This window comes from Lepisosteus oculatus, chromosome 4 (assembly GCF_040954835.1).
Source record: "Lepisosteus oculatus isolate fLepOcu1 chromosome 4, fLepOcu1.hap2, whole genome shotgun sequence".
NCBI classification, from domain to species: Eukaryota; Metazoa; Chordata; class Actinopteri; order Semionotiformes; family Lepisosteidae; genus Lepisosteus; species Lepisosteus oculatus.
Window position 1 is genome coordinate 65683099 of NC_090699.1, and position 22090 is coordinate 65705188.

Below are 22090 nucleotides of genomic sequence, written 5' to 3' on the forward strand. Positions count from 1 at the left end.
GCCTCAATCTGGGAAGACAGAGTTGTCTATGAAATAGTATTACATCATAGTCTTTTTAAGTGGTATTAAGATAGAAAAGACCGAGCTGTTAGAGCTATTATGAGGGTCCAGTCCTGGTCCAGGAGGGCCAGTGTTTCTGCTGGCTTTCATTCCAGCTCTGCTGTTAACAACGTGCATCTGCTGGACCGGGATTGAGAGAAAAATAACTATTCGAATGAAACCAGAGGATGGGCTCGTCAACAAGGATTCAGGAAAGACAGGTCTTGCTTAGCGAACTTGCAGGAGTTTCTTTGAATGAGCAACGGCAGTAACGTTACAGGGCGGTCAGAGATAAAATCAGAGCTCAAATTGGAACAGACTTCCAGAAGGGTTTTGAAGACGTTTCTCGTAAAAGACTAATTTTCTATTTGAAAATGAAATCCAGGCCCTGGGATTGGGATCTGGTCCGCGAGTAGGAAGCACTACAGATATCGGATGAGTATTGGGATGGAGGTGGAGTCACAGGCATGCTATTCCACGCTTACGCCGGTGACGGATTCCAGCCGAGTTAACTGGTCAATGTTCACAGATAATGCCAGAAAAGCGGATTAGTTTGCAAATGAAATGAAAGAAGATGTAGAATTTCAAATCTAGAATTCCAAACTTTATCTAGGGACTGGGCAAACACCTGGAAAAATCAAAGCCAGTAGGAAGAGTGTTGAGAACTTGAGAACAACTTCCTTTACACAATGAGTGGTGGGGGTGTGGAACAAGCTACCCAGCCATGCTGTTGAAGCTGATACCCTGGGTTTTCTCTAGACACAGCTGGATGAGATACTCTAGTCAGGACAGGAGACCCTGCTGTACACAGAGGGTGGTGGGGGCGTGGAACAAGCTGCTCAGCCAAGATGCTCTGGTTTCAAGAAACAACTGGGTGAGATCCTCCATTCAGGACAAGAGACTCTTCTTTACACAAAGGGCTGTGGGAGTGTGGAACAAGCCGTTGTTGTCAATACCCTGACTTCTTTCAAGAGACAAAGAAAATGAGATCCTGGGATCATTTAGCTTCTAGCGAGAGTATTCTTGCAGGAAACTAAGGACAGGTCTGATACAACCATGTTTGACATTGAGAACTGCAGCATCTTTATCCCTTGTGTTCATTAATAAATGTTTATCTGGGGCATTGGTTGGTCGAAAAGGCATTACTGAGGGTCCCTGCCTTCAAGCACGTTTTCGGGATGACTGCGGATTAAATTGTTTTGCACATATTAAAAAAGAAATCAGATGGCCACTGCGGTCAGCACGTAGTGGTGAATTACCCGAGCCGTGAGCCATTGTGCTGCGATAAACTTCCGTGATCTTTGACCTGTGCTCCTTTGTCTCTCGTAATTCCCTGTAAATACTCCGGGTTTGCAGCATGCAATTACGAGAGTTTTATTCTTTCCGTGTTTAATGAAGGTGCTTAATCCCTCGGAGTAAGATTGGAAACTATGAGAGGAATGAAATTTCATAATGACGGGCGGCCTCCCCTCTCCCTGGTCATCACGTCAGCTGTGGTGTCAGTCGTGGGTTGCCATGGCAGTGTGGTACCAAGATGGGGTCATTGCTGTGAAGGAGGCGGGCAGGAGCTGGCTGGCCCAGTCCGGTCTGATCCGCACAGCCTGGGTCCCCCTGAGGTCGTGCAAAAAGCGTTAAGTCCCACTGCACAGCAGAAGAAAGTGCCTCAGCAGGCGAATTAGGAGAAAACTGCAGGGAGGACAGACTGTCCAGCACCCGGGTGGAATTTAGCCATGACTCTGGGATTGTACACTCTGATCAGAGGGAGGAGCGCCCCCTACTGGTCCACCAACCACTTGGGTTTCCTGGATAGAGATTTTGCCCTGTAGATCTGTCACTCCCAGCAGATCCCCCGAGATCTAGCACGATCTAAAAGGCGGCGGTGCCGATGTTTTTGTGCAGCGTGTGGTTCACAACTGCAGCAGAACGCTGTGTGCGGCCCGTGTGCATCCGGGGGCCTGTTTCCGCCCAGATCCTCCCCGCGCATCCCGAGAGCCGACGGGTTGCCACGGCAACTCCACCGGTTCTGTAACGGCTCCATCTCCATGGAAACCTGCGCTCAACAAGTGTTTTTAGGCCGGGGGCCCGGGCGATGGGAGCCAGGAATAACCGCTTGTCATTTTATTTCGGATACGGAGAGAGAGAGAGAGGTAGAAGTACAACAGGCATGTGGGAGATGTGTTATTTAAAAGCAAAGAACAGCTTTGGATAAAACCAACCAGCTGAAGTACAAAACAGACCTCTGAGCGCCACGCCTCTGCGGGTCCTGTGTTTTCAGGGCAGTGGGGTACCACTGTGCTCGGTCACGGATCAGCCTGGCGCACTCACACAGACGGGGCGTCGGGCTCATATACCCCCCTCCGGGCTGGTGTCCCTGCAGCCCCGGGCCCGGTCCCAGCTCGGTTCTGTTCTCTCCAGCCCGGGGCGAGCAGGCAGAGTGGGGAACTGGAGAAGACCTCATTGCCGGCTGGACACCTGACTCTGTTGACCCCGCGGCTGCTGGCACACAGCCCAGCCTGCCGCCCTGTGCCAGGGAGCGGGGGTTAAAGGTCAGGTCAACACCAGCGGGGGGGTGTGGGACGACCCCCCAGACACGAGTGCTGCAGAAACTCGGCTCTCTGGGAACCTTGCCCCTCGGATAACATGCCCCCTGGCTCAGGAGCACTTCCAAGGGGTCCTGTCTCTCGCAGGTGTGTGAAGTCAGGGCACTGGCGTGGGCTGGGACAACAGACTTGGTGACGCGGACGTGCATGTGTGTTTTCCTCTGACCGTGACCGTCTGCGCGGTGACTCTGACCTTCGTTCAAGTCTGCTGCGCTTCACCCCTCCATCGGCGATCGTTATTAATTATTACTCAATTAACATCTGCGCCAGTTCATTCCCGCGCTCCTCTGTGCAACGCCCCTCCCCCCTGAGGAACTGACATGACGTGCAGCCGAACCCCAGCACCCCCCAGGTTGTTGAGGTCTGGGGCAGGGCGGGGGAGGGGTGTCACCCTTGTGCCACCTGCACCAAATCCTTCAAGCTCAGTTCCCCCAAATCCTAACTGGGCTGATCCAACGGGAAGAGTGCGCCCTACTGATCAGGCTCGCTCTTTAACATATAATATTAGTGTTCATGTTACATACTGGTTCAAGGATATGAAAGGTGTCCTTTAAGAGCACACTTTCACCATAAATTATGGGAATGTTGTTAACTAAGTCGTTCGGGCTGTGTCACTGGTCACGGTTGGCTGTGTCACGCTGACAGGCCCTGCTCAGGGCCAAACAGCCATTCCTGCCTGCAGACTTTGATGTTAATATACACAAACACAGAATCTGAAGTCTGTTTAGATGGTTGTGCTTTCTAACACTGAGAAACAGCCTGAGTTAAGATGGTTGTGCTTTCTAACACTGAGAAACAGCCTGAGCTCATGAGTACTTACATTCCCATTTATATACAGAATTGAACATCAGTGTGGGGACAGCCTCTGAGAAAACAGAACTCCTGAAACACCTGATACGGGGTTCATTAAGAAAGCTGGAGCAAAATTCTTTATAAAAGTCTCCTGGATGTCTGATTTGTTTTCCATTTTCAGCTCCGAAAGCGAATGTGAGTCAAGGGGAATCCCCACAGGCGCTGGACCCTGGAGCTGTGTGTGTGAGAGAGAGAGAGATTAGAGAAAGATCTCACACTGGGCAAAGTGCAGCAGGGTGTACGTGAGACTTCAGAAGTGCATGAAAGCGTGTGACCATGCAGGTCTGTGTGTTGAACACAAGAGCAGAAGGAAGGTTATAAACGAGAGGAACCATGTAGCCTGTGTGCCTTGTTTGATACTTAGTAGTTAGCCGATCCCAGGATCTGTTCCAGACGTTTCTTGAAATAAACCAGGGTACTGGCTTCCACAAGGTGGCTGGGCACCCCGTCACCACCCTGCTGCGCTCACTAGTGAGTCTGTAACGAAGGTTCGGGAGGGACAGCAGGGGCATTCCATCAGCCTCCGCTGCCAGTGACTCGCGATCACTCCTGACCTCACTTCCTCAGCTAAAACATCAGAGATACTGTACATAATCCCCCTTCCTCCCTCGCGTTCATGTGCTTGCACCCCTCCTGCACCCCTTCTCCCCCCCCTGCAGCTGCCCCTGGATCACCCCTCGCTCTGCTGGGGGGTCCCAGCCTCCTCGTCCTCTGGCCAGGAGCCCAGCCCTCAGTGTTTCCTGCGACTCAAACACTCAATAAACCTTTCAACCCACTTCCTTCCTGGCCGCTGTTTTTCCTAGTAAACAGCACCTCATCGACGTGCAACAGGCTCAACACGACAGGAGGTGGAAAGACTGGGGCTGTGCGGCGCACAGCAGAGCGCCCCCCTGTGGCTGTGTGCCCAGGCGGGCGGGCAGGAAGAGACAACACTAACGAGCTCAGATCCGTAATTCCCAGAACCAGCTCAGACTCGGTTAGCGACGGGCTGAAATAACGACCCAGAGGCCTCAGGGTCAGGTTATCGTCTGCCGCCACTCCTCCCCGAGGGAGCAGGCTTTCCAGACTCCTGGTACCCCCTGTTACTGGCACCCCCTTTATTTGAGCCTTTACCCATCTGAGCGTCTCTGAGTGTCTCCGGGTCCAGAGGCCTGAGCCCACTCCTCTTCTAACGCTGCGAGTGGAAACATGAAAAAGCTGCTCAAGTGTCAGACAGCGGTGGGGAACAGTTGCTAACGGTGCTGCCTCACACCGCTGGGGTCCCAGGGAGCTGTCTGTGTGGAGTTTGCATGGCCCCGCTGTGTTCACATGGGGTTCCTCCCACAGTCCAAAAACATGCTGGTGGGTTACTTGAGCTCTCTGGAAACTGGCCCTGCTGTGTGTGTGTGTGTGCCAGTGTCTGTATCTGCCCTGTAATGGACTGGTGTCCTGTCCAGGGCGTACCCTGACTCGGGCCCATTGCTTGCTGGGCCCCTATGACCCCGAACTGAAAGACGTGTTCAGGAACTGGACAGATGGATGACTAAGTGTCTGTTTTCTGCTCTGTAAGAAAGGGGGGGGTGTTTCTCTCCAGATTGCCATGGAAACAGAAAGTACATTTATCTGAATCGTTGCATATTCCTGTGCCTATGCACCTCTCGGGCTGAATTATTTTTAGACTGCCATAAATTCAAACGGTGAAAAGTCAGTAATGTGCGTAAGAACGCGGCCTAGTTTGTCACTCTGCGTTCCAGAGCTCCTCTCCGCGCCGGGGGTGTGTGTGCACTCAGCACTGGGAATGCCCACCGCCGTCAGCGGGGCCCGATCCGGACAGCGGGGGAGGACCGGAAGGGGGGGTCCGGCCCGCTCTTTTCCCTCGGGCTTGTTCGGGTTTGGGAGAGGCGACAGGGCGCCAGCGGGCCCAGGACAGGCTGGAGCAGGAGACAGTCCTGCGCCTGGGGCGTCTCTGTGCTCCTGCTGGTGCAGCAGGGGGCTGGATTAGGAGGCAGGTCTCTCCTGGAGGGTGAACAGGCTGCAGGCTTGACCTCCCCTCTGGTGACAGAGGCTGTGTTTGAGGCCACGCTGGGCTGTATTTAGGGCTTAAGTGCAGATTAAGAGCCGAAAGCTTTGCTAATGAACCTCATCCAGTTCTCAGCGGTCTACTGGCCTGGAGCCCCGACGGGGTTCTTGCTCAAGAACGACGCTCTGGATTGTAGATCAGTTACAAACAGCAACAGCAGCTCATAGGTCATGTAAAGTTGGGCCAGAGTTATCATTCTTATGAGACAGGAGTGCTGTGCTGTAGGAGGCACACGTCCAGATAAAGCATTAAAAGTGAGATTGTGGGATTTCTTCGGGTGCCCCATCGTGATGGCTGGGTTGACTGGGTTAACTGGCGCGTGCCCAGTGGTGGGCTGGTGTCCCGGGTGTAGCTCTGCTCTGGGGAGAGGCTGGAATTAGCAGGAACATTTGGCTCTCTGAGGAGAGGGATGGGTTTCCCGGGAATGGTGTTGTTTACGCGCTGTTCTTCCTGGGAACTGGGCTGCGGCGTCAGGGCAGCTCTGCAGCAGAGACAGGGGTCAGGGTCCACGCTACCCGGGCCGAGCTCTCCGGCTCCCCCGGTGACCTTCACTGAGTCGGAGCCCCGGGAGGGGAGAGGGAGACGCAGGGAGACGCAGAGGAAGAGGAGGGGGCAGCTGCCCGGCTCTTGAGTAAGAGTGTCTAAGAGTGCTGGACGGGCAGCGCCTCTGTTCCTGGCTGAGCTGGCGTCCCGGGCAGATGGACGGGGAGGAGATCCCAGGGCTCCGCGGCTGTGGCGGGGGCAGGGATGTCTTTCAAAGGTGAAAGGTCACAGTGTCACAATACAGCTGGCGTCTCCATCCTCTGTCCTGCAGCGCCCCTACCTGGTGAGTCTTATATTGCACCTCGGCATTGAATTAGGTAACAATGGACTTTGATGTCTAGGAGGAATTCCTCTTTGTTAAGTCAAATACTTGGTGTACAAAATCTTCTGAATCACAGCCCAAATGTTCCAGTCATGTAGAAGCGCTTTTGGAGTGGAGTAGTGAGTAAAGGCCACACAGAGACCCAGGTGATAAAGGGGACATCGTGCCAAGCAGGCTGGCTTTGCTGTGAGTAATGTGCTGGTAATAATCCTGGCCCAGCAGCCCCACTGCAGCCCGGATGATGGGAAGGAGAGAGAAACTGCTTCAGTAGACTGCTCAAGATCAGCATACAGCGCAGTTTGCACTCCTGCTCTTCCAGACAGTGTCCCTGGGATCTTTCAAGACCGTGCTGTCAGGCCCTCAGTGTAACATCCCACCCAAAGGACAGCACCACCCAGACAGCACAGATCCCCCAGTCACCATACTGGATCATGGGGTTGGAAAATTCTGGTCCAGAGGGAATGGCGCCCCCTGCTGGACCATCAGCACCATCTACAGCTGCAAACCTGCTCTTCCTTAGAGGTCTCCCAGCCGCCCCCGTTTCCGACTTGGGACTCACAGCCACAGATTGAGGAGATGAGTTGTTTTTCGTCCTCGGTACCGGGCGTTAGTTCTTCAAACAGTGTGAAACGCGAGCACTGTGGGGCACGACCTGTAAACACGAGTGCCTGTCTGTGGTATTTCTGACGAAGACGCTGGGAGGGAGCCGGCTGTCTCGTGTCTCTGTGGCGCAATCGGTTAGCGCGTTCGGCTGTTAACCGAAAGGTTGGTGGTTCGAGCCCACCCAGGGACGCATTTCGTTTTTGCCGTTTTATTTTGAAAGTTTCCACCAAAAAAAAAAAAATCTCCGCTATATCAGATGTGCTGAAAATCAAATATAAACTTAAATTTCTCTGTTTGCTTGACCGTAACTGACATTTCACGGGCGTTTCATTTTAACTGAAAATAAAAAAAAAAACATGATATTTTCCTGTATTGTTCTACAGAGAAATAAATGTGCACGACTTTCATTTTTTAATTTCCTAATTGTGACGGAGTTATGCCGCAGTTTTTGAATAATTAAATTGAATGCACGATGGTTTTGCTGGAAAAAAAAGAGCAACTCCGTATTGCCAATCGCTGCCGAAACCCGGGATCGAACCAGGGACCTTTAGATCTTCAGTCTAACGCTCTCCCAACTGAGCTATTTCGGCACAGGTCCAACAATCCGCCCACCGATCCCAGGATCGAGACAGGATGGCGGGCGGCCCGGGGCAGCAGGGGACTTTCTGTATCGCCTCTGTCCTCAGTCTGGGGTCTAAAACAGAGTTCAGGCAGGGAGCTGCTGCCGCATGCGCAGGCTGCAAAGGAACAAGGAAGGGTTTCTTTCCTGCTGAAAAGAGAAGAAAAGAAACACAACGTTTCGACTGTGGAGCCTTCTTCGCACCTGAAACCACAGGCGAAACGTTGTGTTTCCTTTCTTCTCTTTTTTTAAATCATGGAATAAACCTCCACTTGCTCCTTTGCAGTCTTGAAAAAAGTCATGCCTGCCGGGGAACCTCCCCGATGGAGCCGCAGCGCCGCCGTCTGGCGAGCGGGGGGAAATGCACGCCAGCAGTTCGCGCGTTTTTATCATTTGTTTTTGTTCTGAAAGGTTTTTCTTTGAGTGTTGGTGTAACCGAGTCAGGTAGCCCACAGTCCTACCGCCCCCCAGATGGCCCAGATGGGGGGGGCTCCTCACGATTTAGTAAAGACTCCGACAGCCGGGGAGATGTAAAAGAAACGGGAGATGATATAATGTCCAGAATAAAAGCCATCAGAGCGGCGCCCGAGGAACACCTGCGGCGCGTATCGCGCAGGCAGCAGCGTCTCTGTGGCGCAATCGGTTAGCGCGTTCGGCTGTTAACCGAAAGGTTGGTGGTTCGAGCCCACCCAGGGACGAGCCTGATTTTTATGTAACGCGTTTCTTCTTTAATTTGGCTTACTACAAAAATAAGAATATAACTTTCCCATTGTAGTTGGCCAAATTTGCCCCCTGGCCTTTACCAGTCATGGCCTCCTAATAACCCCCCTCTCTGAACTGGCTCCATCACTCTACTCTCCTCCCCACTGAGAGCTGGTGTGTGGGGGGCGGACTGGAGCATCATCCAGGTGGGGGTACACACTGGTGGTGGTGGTGGAGGGGATCCCCATGACCTGTACAGCGCTGTGAGTGGAGAGTCCAGAAGAGCGCTATAGAAGTGTCAGCAATTATTATTATTTTACTGGAGTATAAACGCCGGGGTTACCATCGCAATAACATTCATAGGCGCCGTTCCCGTTCATTCCTCAGACTTTTATGTCATTCTGTCCTGAAACCCGCCTCTTTCCTCCTTTGTGACAAGCAAAAAATAAAATGAGCGCCCTTCCTTTGCCGAAACCCGGGATCGAACCAGGGACCTTTAGATCTTCAGTCTAACGCTCTCCCAACTGAGCTATTTCGGCCCGGCGAGAGACGCCCCTCGGCGATACTTGTTAGACTCTATGTGACCGCTAGGTGTCGTTAGCCCCATGCTTTTATTACAACCGCAGGATCTCTGTCGCACTGAATACGTTGAAAGCAACTCTGGGCACAACCTGTTGCCTCTTCGGACCCTTTTCAACCTTATTGCGGGTGGAGGAGGGTGGTGGGGCTGTAAAATAGGACAGAAATCTAGTTGTGCCCTCACCGACACCCTAGGGGGCACCACGCCTATACTTTCTGAAAATTCATTGAGACGGAGTCGAAGTCGTCATGACCCACAGTGAAATCAAAAATGCAACTTTTAGGTTTCCGACAATCTTGGTTAAGTTTACTGCTGAATCTTAAGTGCTTTAAAATGTACCGTAAGTAACTCACGCCGTTAATTCATCAATTGCTACTTAGAAATATGCCAGTATCGAAGGTAGCACAATTTGGCTTTTAGCATTTTTATTTTGAGACGTCTCCTTTTCGGGTGTCAATTTGCACTCGATGATACATTTCCGGTTAAGGTGGTATGACGTCACATCCCGGCGGAAGAAAACAAGGGCCTGCGCGTGCAAGGCGTGTGCAAGATGGCGGCCAGCGGAGAGACAGCGGCGCAGGGCTCACACGTGGGGAAGAAAAAGACGGTGGGTGCCGAGTTTCACCTCGTATTCGCTGCGGGACGGTGTCGATGAAAGCGAGAGAAGCGCGCAGTAACGACGGGTCGACTGGCCTGTGTCCAGGGATGTGTTTGAGCGCAGGAACTCGTCATGTGTCTGTTGTGCCAGGTTGCAAAGTAGCCCTTCATTTAATGTTTAAATCAAGCGGGAGCAGGTTCTGAAATCACAGTGGAACCCTGGCGCAAGGAGCTTAATAAGGTTGCTCAGCTGTAGCAGTGAAAGATGTGCCTTATTCAGACACCACAGGCCTCCTGTTCCGGACGTGATTCACGTACAGTAGTCGGTGCCCAGTCCGAGTCCGTGGCTCTCGGAGAACCAGAATCCCTGGACAGTTAGAACATGTATCTCAACACGCAACTAAGACGCGAGGTCAGTGCAGCCTGATGGATAGGAGAGCAGAAACGGAGCCGGGGGCTGTTCCTTGTTTCATTCTGGAACACAGTGTGTCAGCCTGAATACGTGTCCCAGCGCGACAGCAGCCGCTGTGCGGCGTTTCTGTTGCCCTAACACTGACCTGAGATACTGGAGGGATTTCCTCGTTGGTCTGACGGGTCTACAGGTATATTTCTAGTCTTAATTCTTAGAAGGAGGCGCCGCCGTCGTTAGCCTGTACTGCTCACAGGGATTTCCAGCAGATCAGGGCTACCCTGCTCTACATCTTGGGATCCAGCAGGTTCCCTGGGGAGGAGGACTATCTGGTCCAGTTAAACCTTACGTGATCTCAGTTAAAACTTTAACTGGGGATTAACAATGTTACCCTTCTCCAAATGTCGAGCTGTCAGACGTTTAGGGCAGGGGCTCTGAATCTGGGTTCTGCAGGTCCAGTCACCTGCTGGGCTGCATACCAGTTGAGTTTAGTTACCTCATTGAAGCCTTAATAGAACTAAACAGTTGCTGGGTTGGGACGTTGTTTTTTTCCCTCCTTAGAAGTGTGGGATTTTATTTTGCTGATGAGTTGCAATGGTTAATAGGTGAGCTCCCACAAGCTTAAGAGCTGAAAACACTCACACTCACGAAGTTAACTGTTTCACTGAGTCACGAGGGGGGTTTTATTCAGGGTGCAATCGTGTAACTGAGGGCAGGGCTGGAACGAGGTCTGCAGGTGTGTGTGAGGGGCCTGGGGGCTCCGGGACTGTGACCCCCTGAGTCTGGGAGGCGGTGAACCCCCAGGACCACAGCCGGGAGCCCCTGCAGTCTCGTGCAGCTGTGGGGCTCAGGAGAGAACCCCTGGAACGTCCTCGTCTCCTGAGGGTACAGCTCCGTGGGAAAACTGTGGGGCCCTTGCCTGTCGTCACCTGATTCCCAGGACTGCAGGGTGGGGGCACTGAAGTAAACCTGAGGGTCCCGAGACCTCGAACAGCGCGGCTCCTTCCCTGGTCGGAGAGTGCTGCAGCCCAGGGCACAAGCTGGGTCCGGAGCGTCGCAGTTTTCCAGGCTCTTGTTTATCCCCTCTAGGTGACGGCCAGCCATCATCCCTCTTGAGACAGTGCTGGGATTTTCCCAGACTGCGAGTAGAGTTTCCTCATCTGTGACTATCCGGACTGAACAAATCTGAGCATCTGGCGTTGCTGCCTGGTGTCGTGTGTGCACAGATTCTGTCCTGTCAGTATTGTTTCTCTCTCTCCTCACTGTCCTTCATAATCCTGTTTCTGAACGGCGGATTTAGGTGTCCTGGGAATCTCAGCATCGTAATCCCAAAGTGCAAGAACCCAGAATCCCGAAAGGCACTGTCTTTCAGACCCGATGGCATAAGAGGACGTGTCTTTTGGATTGCCAGCAGGAGTCTGTTCTTTACACAAAGGGTGGTGGGAGTCTGGCACAAGCTGCCCACCTGTGATGCTGGAGATGAGCCCTCAGGGAAATGGCTGAGTGAGACCTCTGGCTCAGCAGGAGGCCACCAGCAGTCCCTCGTGCAGGAAGGCTCTGCTTTCTGTTCCTGTCCAGAGTTCTCATGCTGCCTCTGCTCTGCTTGTGTCCCGGCCTCCAGGCCCCGAAGAGGTACTGGGAAGGGGGCGACAGCGGGTCCGGAGGCGGCGCCCCGGCGCCCGGCCCGCGGGGGTCGAAGCCCAAGAGGAACAGGACGAGGCAGCCTGCCGGAGCCGGGGAGAAGCAGGCTCTGTCTGGGGTAAGTGTCACACCCTTGCCCATGGTACACCTCTCGGGCTCAGGCGCCAGTAACAGGTGGTCTTTCTGTTAAACTAGGAGAGAGAATCAATGTGATACAGATTATTAATCCCCAAGGGGATGATTTAGAAATTAGAAGAGCCAGGGCAGAGTTCACTACGGGTTCTGGTCTCCTTGTCTGCTCGTGAATCAGCTCACTGCGCTGCCCAGCTGTCTGACTCCACTGCTACAGTCTGCTGCGTCTCATGGGAGTGCATGGAGTTGTTTACCCTTTTTCACCCTGGGTGCTTGTTCCTTAAACCGCATGTTGCTCAGCGTGTGTGCGTGCGTGCGTGCGTGCGTGCGTGCGTGCGTGCGTGCGTGCGTGCGTGCGTGCATCACACCCTCCTGACGTCAGCTGCTCACCTGCGCAGTGTTGCTCAGTAGCGAGGGCTTTCTTACACTTAATAATAATGTTAACAAATGTAGATTCCTTGTACTTTTCATCCCAGGGGACCCCAAAGCCCTTCACATATAGGGGGGGCTCCCCCACTGAAGTGTAGCCCCACTGCACAGCATCCGGGTCTGGGGGAGAACTGCTTCACTGGCTGAATTAGGGGCGCCTTCAGGGAGTCCCTGGGGCCTGCTGAGGCGGGGGGACATTAACTCCAGATTCAGATTCGCCCCGCGGCTCCTGAAGCCCGTGTCTCTCGCTCTCCCGCCCCGGCAGAGAGAGGACCCGTTCCTGGGACCTGCTCCCATCCCGAAGGAGCGGCTGCAGCAGTTTCAGCGCGGAGAGAGGAACGATGTGGTGAGTGCGGAGAGGTTCTGGTCACGGTGGTCCGGCACGCGCTGGCCTGGGCCTAGAGATCTCGGACAGGGTCGTGGTGGGGGCTCTGGGGGGCCGTGCCGTAATCCTAGGCTGCCAGAGAGGGAAGTGGGGTGCCTATAGGCGTGGGGGTACCCTGACACTATTCCGAGGTGTGAGCTGTTTTTTTTTGTCGACTGCCAAAATGGAGAAGGGAGGGAGTTGGGAATAGTAACTGCTGTTCTTGTTCATGACGGAGTCACTATAGAAACATGATGTGCCCATTATAATCGTTAGTGAAGGTGATATTTTCTCTGCGTTGCGCATGGCGAGTCTAGCCCTCTTCAGCAGACAGGACCTGGAGGGGGCAGGGTCATCGGGTCGTCAGAGGGACCCCATTGAGATTGGGGGGGGGTGGTGCTACGGCCCCAGGAAAGCTGGAATGGGAGTCACAGGGCAGTCTGTGAGCGAGGTGTTCCCCTAGGAGCCCATGCGAGGAATCGACAGCGTTATTCCCAACTTCCCGACGCCGGGCTCGTCGCGCCCCCCCCCCCCCCCCCTCCCCCCGAGCTTGAACGCTGCTCCTCTCCTCCCCCTCCGCAGGCGTCCGTCTCCCGGGCCCGGCTGAAGCACACCCTGGCTGTGGCGGAGTCGTCTTCCGAGCTGGCCGTGAGGCAGGCCGCGCGATGCCACCTCCTGCTCCAGGAGGATGCTGGGTAAGAGCGGGCGGGACAGCGCCACACCGCGACTGGCCTTCGTGCCGTGTGCTGGTGTGGGTGTGGGCTAGACCAGCAGCGGGGCCCGCAGACCTTTTATGATCAGTTCAAGTGGGGAGGTGCGTCAGCATGCGCAGGCTGCAAAGGAACAAGTAAAGGTTTATTCCCTGCTGAAAAGAGAAGAAAAGAAACGCACCCGGAGAAGCTCCACACCTGGAACGTTGTTTCTTTTCTTCTCTTTTCAGCAGGGAATAAACCTTTTCTTGTTGCTTTTATGTTAAAAGGCTGGCGTCCGATATTCTGCTTTTGATACCGCGTGTTGTACCTACAGGGACTGCTCTTCCTCTTGGTGTTCAGTTAGTAAGTGGGCTTTAAAACATCGCATTGACTGCGTGTTATGTCCTGTGCTGTTTAACGTCCTGAAGCTCTGAGCCTGCTGATAGCGTACCCTGTTCTCCAGGTTTTTGGAAGGTGATGAAGGGGAAGACACGTGCATCATCGCACAGGAGGACATTGCAGAGGCTGTGGACATAACTTCCGGGTCGAAGGTTAGATACCCATGATCTCCCCCCCTTTCTGCTTTCAGAGTGGTGTGAAACTCTTCATTATCGGCTCATTTTACTGTGCCTGTGATTGTTTTTTTTCTTCTCTTATGTTTTGTGTCCTATTATGCAGAGCTTCAGGTGTGTGTGTGTAACTCTTTCAGATGTGTGATGATAGAATTCTGAGCAAGTATTCCGTTTGCGAGGAAGGCTTTGGGCGGCCCCTGGTGGCCACTGGCGGCAACAGCAGCCCTCTGTTCACCCGTGGTAGTGTTCCCTGTTTGTAATCAGTCTGGTCTCTCTGCTTGCAGTACTTCAACCTGTCACTCACACAGTTCGGCCCGTACAGACTGGACTACACCAGCAATGGCAGGTGAGCTCCCTCCTTCAGCCGACCAGGTCCGTGAAACGTTCAAATGAGCTTCACGCCGGTGGTCGGTTTTCAAGTCGGAACCGCGGGGCTGTGGTTCGAGAAACACTTCTGATTGTCCGATTAACAGTGGGACCTGCCACATACTTGTAAACGAACTGGAAATTAAAAAGTCGCTCGTTTAAGCGTGTTTAAAATCATTTCAAGCTGTGTTGTTTCCTGGAGGAAATCCCTTTTTATAACGAGCCAGTACTATCTCCTGACGCTATCACTGGGCTTATACTCCAGATCCCTGCTGAACTGACTCTGTCTGAATGGCCTGTGTCTTTCATGTGGGTGGGCTGTGTGTTTTTTCCCCATTAGAAATTCTGCCCCGATTTGTCATAATCGCCGCTTCAGCCAGTTCCTCTTCTGGTTTTCAGCCGCTGTTCTCGTGCCTGCTGTATAGCTCCCCGACAGCTCGTGCTCGTAGTGCTCTGATTTCATCATGCGAGGTTCCCTGCACATAGCTCCTTTTTATGTGGATGTTTCTGTATGTGTACCCAGTCGTACGTACAGATACGGATAAGTAGTATTTTATTCGTGTTGCTAATCGGCTCCTTAGCGTTTTATGCACAGGAGTTTAAGGCAGGTTGCTCAAACAGGGCTGTTTGTCCAATGCTGTAAAAGAGTGTGCTGCCCTGTTCTGTGACCCACAGGCACCTGCTCCTGGGTGGACGGCGGGGCCATGTGGCCTGCCTGGACTGGCACACGAAGCAGCTGCTGTGCGAGATGAGCGTCATGGAGACGGTCAACGACGTCAAGTGGGTGGAGGGATCGCACGCACGCACGCACGCACGCACGCACGCACACACACACGATCGCGACTATCTCCTGCTCTGTCTGTATCCCCAGACTCAAGTGCAGTTGTACCTCCTGTCCTGCAGGTGGCTCCACAGCGAGGCAATGTTCGCAGTGGCTCAGAAGAAATGGCTCTACGTCTACGACTCCCAGGGGGTGGAACTTCACTGCATCAAGAAGTTTAACGACGTCCTTCGCCTTCAGTTCCTCCCGTACCACTTCCTGCTTGCCACCGCGGTGCGTCATCACAAAACGTCCCCTTGCAACGCTTCTTGTTTTCCAGACATGCCCAGTTCCGACTCTTGGTGGGCTCAGCGACTTCTGGTTTCCTCTAAAGATCATGTAAATAATTTGAGCCGGTGTAACACTTGGTGAGCCCCTGCGGCCTGGAACTGGGGGCCCTGGCTCGATGGGTCAGAGCTGTGCAGTTTCTGATGTTTCCAGTGGTTGTCCTGCTACCTTGAAGGCGGTGTGCATACCACTTCCACCTTCCTCCTTCCTCCCTGCAGTGTCTTGGCTTTGCTGTACAGTCCTGAAATCTGCGCAAACGCTTCTACAGGGAGGGTCATTCAATAAATGCGATTCTGACTGGACAGAACCCAGACTTTAGGAGTGTAGAAGCCGAGTGACTGTGGAGTCACTCAGCCCCTCTGGTCCTTTGGGTTGTTGGTGTTCTACTGACCAGTATCGTCCAGTCCGCTCGTGAAAGAGGGACTGGGCCGTAAACTAGCAGCACGGGTCTGTATCTGTCTGTGCCTCAGAGCGCCACGGGCTTCCTGCAGTACCTGGACGTGTCCATTGGGAAGGAGATCGCAGCGATCAACACTAAACAGGGGCGCCTGGATGTCATGACGCAGAACCCCTACAATGCCGTCGTTCACCTGGGACACCCAACAGGTACCGGGCCCGCCCGCCGGAGGGGGGGTCGGGGGTCGGGGGTCGGGGCAGCGTCGCGTGACCCGTGTCCTGAAATTCCGCGGTGGCCCCCGGCTCAGTCCCCGCTCCCTGTCTCGCGCCGCAGGCACGGTGACGCTCTGGTCGCCCAATCAGAGGGAGCCGCTGGTGAAGATGCTGTGCCATCGGGGGGCAGTGAGGTCCATCGCCGTGGACAGAACCGGAACGTGAGTCTGCCGGCCCGCGTTGACACGAGTAGGGCAGAGGTCGCTCCGGCGTGGCGTTGATCTCGGCTCCTGGGGCTCCAGCGGGAGGGGCCGAGTGACCCCTGACCCTTCTTCCTGGTGCCCGGGAGGCAGCGGTCGGGCGTCGCGGTCTGCAAGTGTTCCCGTCTCCTTCTCTTCCCGCGTCTCTGCAGTTACATGGTGACCTCGGGGCTGGACAGGAAGTTGAAGGTCTACGACATCCGGGCGTTCGCTCCCCTGCAGTCCTACGCCCTGCCGGCGGGGGCGTCCTTCCTCTCCCTGAGCCAGCGGGGGCTGCTGTGCGCCTGCGCGGGGGACACCGTGCAGGTCAGTCCCGAGACCGCGGTCCGGGTCGCCGGTTGTCTGCGCCGCCGTCCGCCGGGCACCTGGGTGCTGTAGGCCACGTGACCCGCTGGGGTACGGCCTCTGATGCCGCCTGGCCTGTCTGCCCCCAGGTGTACCAGGATGTCTCCAGCACTCCCGTGCAGAAGCCCTACATGGCCCATCGGGTGCGGGGCTCCGTGTGGGGCGCCCAGTTCTGCCCCTTCGAGGACGTGCTGGGGGTGGGGCACGCCGAAGGGTTCACCAGCATGATCGTCCCGGGTGAGACCGCCTTCCGTGCATCCGTGTGACGGAACCTTCCAGCGGCTCGGCGCCAGTGCTCACTGCCTGCCGTCTTCTCTCTGCCCCGCTCAGGCGCCGGGGAGCCCAACTTCGACGCCCTGGAGGTGAACCCCTACCGCAGCGTGAAGCAGCGGCAGGAGTGGGAGGTCAAGGCCCTGCTGGAGAAGATCCAGCCGGAGCTCATCGGCCTGGAGCCGGCCAAGCTGGGCGAGCTGGACCAGGCCAGCATCGCGCAGCGGCACCAGGAGCGGGTCCAGAGGCTGGTGAGTCGGGCCTCTCGCGTTCTGGGTCCTGCTCTGTTCACGCGCCGGGCTCTGGGCTCGAAACCAGGAGGGTTGCGGGTTCAAATCCCAGGTGGGGCACAGCCGGGGCACTCTGGTTGTGCCTGTTGTGGCTCCAGTACAACGCCCAGCTCTGCAAACGCAAGTTGCTTTGGTTGCTGGCATCAGCCAACTTAATGATGGTAATGTCCTGCCTGTTTAAATCTAGTCGTGGATACTATTACCTTTGTAAACATTTTCTAATGAAAGGTTTCTTTTTTTTTTTTTTTTTACCTGGTTTGTTGAGAAATATCAAAAGTAATTTTTAGCTTGTCCTGCAATTCCATATCCTTGCCTTTGCTCCTTCCGTTGTGTTTGTACTCTTGGTGCATGGAGTGGTGGGAGTGTGGAACAAGCCGCCCAGTCGGTATTGTTGAAGCCGACGCCCTGGCTCCTCGCAGGGGGTTATGAAGTTACGAGCTACCCGGCGGTCCGAACGGTCCCGTTCTCATCCATTTGCTGGTTCCGACCCGGCAGTGCAACGGAGCCTGTCGTGGGCCGGACTGGGGGGCTACTGTTCTCTGCTGATCATGTGCTGGTGCTCGGCGGTGGGCCGCAGTTTGTCGGGAAGACCGCCCCCCCCCCCTGACCTGTGTCCTCTCCCTGCGCTCCCAGGGATTCGACCCCTTGGCCAGAGAGAAGTTCAAGCCGCGCAAGAAGACCAAGGGGCGGAGCTCTGCTGGCAACATGGAGAAGCGCAAGAGGAAGGTCGCCCACGAGGACCAGAGGGTAAGGCGCTATATACCGTGAGAGGGGGGAGAGGGTAAGGCGCTATATACCGTGTGAGAGGGGGAAGGCGCTATATACCGTGTGTGAGGGAGACGGAAGGTAAGGCACTATATTCTGTAGGTTGGGGTGGGGTTGTTCCAGTTCCTGCCAACCATCTTGTTTCATGAAGCCAGATGTTTTCACCCATGGCCGCCTCTCCACTGCGGGTGTTTCTTACTCCTCTGCTCCTCGAGACGGCAGAGCCCCTCTCTCGTTGACGCGGGTCACCTGTGCACACCCGGGGGCGCACGGCGCGCGCGGGGGGCTCGTTATTGTGTTCAGTTGCACAGGAGGCTCGCACAAGCACGTCTGCAGCAGAGCCGATGCCCCGAGAGAGGCGAGAGCCCTAGAGGCCTGGCCGGCCCGGGTCCGAGCTGAAAGCAAGCAGGACCGCGGTGAGAGAACTTGGGGGAACACATCAGTCCCCCCTCCTTACCTGGGGATCGGGGTGGGTGTGTGTGGGGCAAGGCTGCCAGCGTTGGCCCTCCACCCACCGGGTGAGGGCGCCTGTGAGTAACCCCGTGACCTCTGTCTGTCTGTGTCCTGCGCCAGGAGCTCATCCAGCAGACGGTGGAAGCCAGGGCGAGGGAGAAGGAAGAGGCGAAGGAGGTGTCCCCAGGTCAGAGGTCAGCCCTGGACAGGTTCAAGAAGTAGGAGAGCAGAACCTCACCTCACTCACCCCAAGAATTCAGCCTTTTTGTACAGTTTATTGTAATAAAAGAATTCCGTAACAGGGACTCTGAGGGTGTCATTCCGGTTTACAGAGGAGATAAATACTCGTATGAATGGTTTACAAAATCGTGTTCATGCAAGAGAGTTCATGGGAAAGGGTGAAACATCATTTCCGCGGAGGGAAACCCGAGTCTGTACCGGAGACGACAGGCTGAAGATGACGGCTCGGTACTTCAGTCCCGGGGCGTCGGAGTCCGTTCGTTCGTAGAGAAGAGCAGTGAGGCAGCAGAGTGGGGTCTCCCGCACCCCCCTGCTCTCACGAGAGAGTTGACGTGAGCGCCGCAGTCAAAACTGCACCGTCACGGTCTCTGACAGCCCGCCGGGCCGCACGCGGACAGCTCTAGAACCCGAGCCGAGGGGGGTGGGGCGTGCTCCTCTTCTCCAGCTCTCAGAGCCCGGGCAGGACCCCCCCCAGCAGGCTCCGGGCCTTGCAGACGCCCAGGGCGAGCTTCAGGCCCAGCCAGGAGCAGGGGGGGCTGGCCCGCAGCTCCGCCCAGAGCCCCCTCATCTCCGCGGGGGACACGTGGTGGGCCGACACCAGGGCCCGGTAGCAGCAGGGGCTGAAGGGCACCCTGGGGCCCCCCGAGAAGAGCGGGCAGTGGGTGGGGGCCAGGCCGGCCGCCTGGGCGCACATGCCCACGAAGGCGTCCTCGGGGGGCAGGGGCCCGAGGGGCCGCAGGGCCAGGCCGGCCGCCCGCGCGATCTTGCGGGCCGCGGAGCGGGACAGCAGGTAGGCCGTGCCGCTGCAGTAGTCCGGGTAGACGTCCGGCGCGTAGGCGGAGGCCGGGAGGTGGTGCTTGCTGCGGGGGTCCCGGTTGGGGGCCACCCCGAGGTGCACCCGGCCCAGGTACAGGTCCCGCTCGCCGGCCGTGGCCCCGGCCCGCTGGAGGTACCCCAGCAGCGCCGCCGGGTTGAACAGGACGTCGTCGTCCACCTTGGCCACGAAGCGGGCCTGCGGGCAGTGGCGCTGCGCCCAGCCCAGCAGGGACAGCGTCTTGAGGGTCAGGTTGGCGTAGGTGTCCAGGAAGCGCCCCTGGATCAGGTCCCGGGTGGCGCGGTGCTCCTCGGCCAGCCGCCGGGCCAGGCCGGGGTCAGGGGTCACCCCCACGACGAAGAGAGTCAGCACGCGCTGCCCCCCGACCTCCGTGTCCCCCGCCCAGCTGTCCCGGATGGCCTGCCTGGCCTCGTGGTGGGCGGGGGCGCTGGCCACCAGGGTGAGCAGGTACGGCCGGGCCCGCTGGCAGAGGGAGGGGCTGGGCAGCAGCAGGTACTCGCGCAGGTGCCCGGGGGGCCCGGGGGGCCCGGCGGTGGCGATGCCGACCCGCCGCCCCCGCCCCCCCGGCGCGCTCATGAGCAGCTGCACGGCCAGCGACTCCAGTGTCTCCGCGCACAGCAGGCCGAGCGCCGCGCCGCACAGCAGCACCGCCAGCGCCGCCGCGACGCCCCGCCGCCGGCCCCCCCTGCAGCCCCACGGCCAGCGCCCCGCCATGCCCCCCGCCCCCGCTACCCCATCGGCGCTCCCGGCGGGCGACCGGATCAGCTCCCGCTCCTCGGCGCGCTCATCGTGGCTCACGGGGGGGCCGCGCTGCCCCTGAAACAGGAAGTGGGAAGACAAAATCCAGTGATTAATAACGATGAAGACCCTTCAGGACAGCCTTCCCCTGCTGCAGGAGCACACGGGGCTGCAGGCGAGCTGGAGTGAAGCGGCACCGGGCCGATGGCTCTCGAGAGCGCTGCAGACCCGTCACCTCGATCTGCCCCCCCCCCACAGCTGGGACCAGCTCGACCTGCGCAGGCGGACAGAGGGACGTGTCGGACACGCCGGCCCTACGGTACCGCACAGAGCAACACGGTACAGCACCGGGCCATGAGCACGGAAGACACGGGATGCGTTTTGCTGAATACGGTCGCCCTGCAGTCCCGGGCTCCAGCTGCCGGCACGCGTGCCGTCTTATCGATCGATCGACAGCCGATTGATGACGGAACGGCAGGATGTCACCGGCCGCTGGCGCAGACAGGCTGGGTTTGTAAAACGAGTAACGAAGGCAGGAAGCAGAGCCCCCCCCACACACACGCCCACCCCACCGTGCAGGAGAGATGCCAGGTTGCAATAACGCATCAGACACGCGCCGCAGTCCTGCAGCGGTGACCCGTGCTGACCCCGGGCCCCCCCCCCGCTCGCCGGACTCGGGGACCCCCGAGGCCCACGCGAGAAAGCAGCGCAGATGGGGACCCGAGTCGGTCGAGTGACGTGATGCAGACCCCCCCGTCCGAGACCTACAGGGCGGCTGAACACGCGGCTTGTCGGGTCCAAAAAAAAACAACCATAAACACAATCTAATCGAAAATAAAATGTGAAAATATTTCCAACCCTGTTTCTCGGCCGGCTGGCACCGGGGACCTCGAGATGCTCCGGGAACAGGTGAGCGGTGCAGCTCTGCCCTCCGGCGGAGACGTGTTGGCGCCCCCGCCTGGTGAGGAGGGGTGTAGCGCCGCTCCCGCCAGTCCTGGTTCCGCCATTTTTTGGGTGGGTCACGGTCTAAATTTTAAATTTCATCCACGCCGCTGAAACCACCCGTCATAGTAGTACATGCGTGGTGCAGGACGGAACTTACCTCCCAACGTCCTGCTTTCCTCTATTAAATTAAAATAATACGCGTGCAGGCTGTAGGTAACGCGTTTCTATCACTTACGGGTTATTTGGGGAGGGTATTTGGTAATAAAACAAGTGGTCACGAAATCAGTTAGAGAGAAAAATGATTACTGAATAAAACCACCGCCGGATACGCGGGAAAACGGTAATACAGACTGAAATAAATATACACTGTGATGACAAAGAGCTCTTACATTTCATTAAGCGGGGTCTTGCAATTGCGCGCAGAAACCGGCCGACCTCAGCAGAATATGTTAATGATGTTCATCAGCCACACTAAACATGCAGTAGCCGTGGAGTGAGTGAGATAAACCACAGATTCAGAAAAAAAGCATTCCCCCAAACCCTTCTTTGCGTCTTAACCGCAGTTTCCCGAGCATATCCTAAGAACAGGTCCACAGTAGCGCAACAAAATTCTTTAACTAAAGAATAGGCAGAATTCATACTAAAAAAAACGTGCTAAAATTTTCATTTGCACGGACGGAATCTCATACCCACAAGCTTCAGTTCCAATCACAGGCAAGGTTAGTAACGGGTTACACCGGGCATTTTTCCTTTAAGCCGGTTAACACACAGCGACCGTTACCTGCTCCGCCATCTACTGTTACAGTCTTATCAGGGAAACACAGCTGATTCAAGATCCCTTAACAACGAATATAGCCTTTCCCGGCGGCCATCTTGGAACTTCCGTTGTTGGCTCGGTCGGCCATCTTGTTAGGGGCAAAGGAAGCCAGAAACTAGAATCGCTGGCTGATGAAGTAAAACTCTTCAAGGACCTTTCTTTCCCTGGTGTCATCACAATATATATATATAAGTCAAAGGGACCAATAAGTGAGAAATTGTATAAATGTGTGAATCACAGGAATGCAGCATATAGTATCTGTGAGAGGGAGAGAACATGACCGTTGTCTGTTCA

At 56.0% G+C, this 22090-nt stretch overlaps 2 protein-coding genes and 4 non-coding genes across 8 annotated transcripts; 3 read left to right on the forward strand and 3 right to left on the reverse strand.

Annotated features, from left to right (window-relative positions):
* The first annotated feature begins 7134 nt into the window (after positions 1-7134).
* On the forward strand, positions 7135-7208 carry trnan-guu (transfer RNA asparagine (anticodon GUU)). Its single transcript has one exon. It is a non-coding gene; the product is annotated as a tRNA-Asn (tRNA).
* Positions 7209-7535: 327 nt separating this feature from the next.
* On the reverse strand, positions 7536-7608 carry trnaf-gaa (transfer RNA phenylalanine (anticodon GAA)). Its single transcript has one exon. It is a non-coding gene; the product is annotated as a tRNA-Phe (tRNA).
* A 653-nt stretch (positions 7609-8261) lies between these two features.
* Positions 8262-8335, forward strand: trnan-guu (transfer RNA asparagine (anticodon GUU)). Its single transcript has one exon. It is a non-coding gene; the product is annotated as a tRNA-Asn (tRNA).
* A 470-nt stretch (positions 8336-8805) lies between these two features.
* On the reverse strand, positions 8806-8878 carry trnaf-gaa (transfer RNA phenylalanine (anticodon GAA)). Its single transcript has one exon. It is a non-coding gene; the product is annotated as a tRNA-Phe (tRNA).
* Positions 8879-9029: 151 nt separating this feature from the next.
* Positions 9030-18520, forward strand: wdr46 (WD repeat domain 46). Its single transcript, XM_069189596.1, has 15 exons — positions 9030-9526; positions 11547-11684; positions 12393-12473; positions 13074-13186; positions 13647-13734; positions 14040-14101; positions 14797-14901; positions 15025-15175; positions 15700-15835; positions 15960-16059; positions 16251-16404; positions 16533-16680; positions 16774-16964; positions 17637-17750; positions 18342-18520. The coding sequence occupies exons 1-15, from the start codon at positions 9470-9472 to the stop codon at positions 18441-18443; spliced, it is 1740 nt and encodes a 579-aa protein (XP_069045697.1). The 5' UTR covers positions 9030-9469; the 3' UTR covers positions 18444-18520.
* b3galt4 (UDP-Gal:betaGlcNAc beta 1,3-galactosyltransferase, polypeptide 4) lies at positions 18482-21783 on the reverse strand. 3 transcript variants are annotated; one of them, XM_069189597.1, is made up of 2 exons: positions 21669-21783; positions 18482-20112 (listed from the first exon to the last, which is right to left on the reverse strand). In XM_069189597.1, the coding sequence occupies exon 2, from the start codon at positions 20008-20010 to the stop codon at positions 18910-18912; it is 1101 nt and encodes a 366-aa protein (XP_069045698.1). In that variant the 5' UTR covers positions 20011-20112; positions 21669-21783; the 3' UTR covers positions 18482-18909. The 3 variants fall into 3 exon arrangements, with proteins under 3 accessions (XP_069045698.1, XP_069045700.1, XP_069045699.1); XM_069189599.1 differs by lacking the exon at positions 21669-21783 and adding an exon at positions 21369-21662; XM_069189598.1 differs by lacking the exon at positions 21669-21783 and adding an exon at positions 20893-21361.
* Positions 21784-22090: the final 307 nt, after the last annotated feature.

Bases quoted from the DNA above. Each gene is read 5' to 3' on its own strand.
- wdr46 (XM_069189596.1), top strand. From the start codon at position 9,470: ATGGCGGCCAGCGGAGAGACAGCGGCGCAGGGCTCACACGTGGGGAAG. The intron at 9,527-11,546 runs GTGGGTGCCGAG...CCCGGCCTCCAG, and splicing joins ACGTGGGGAAGAAAAAGACG to GCCCCGAAGAGGTACTGGGA. The intron at 14,102-14,796 runs GTGAGCTCCCTC...TGTGACCCACAG, and splicing joins GACTACACCAGCAATGGCAG to GCACCTGCTCCTGGGTGGAC.
- b3galt4 (XM_069189597.1), bottom strand. From the start codon at position 20,010: ATGGCGGGGCGCTGGCCGTGGGGCTGCAGGGGGGGCCGGCGGCGGGGC.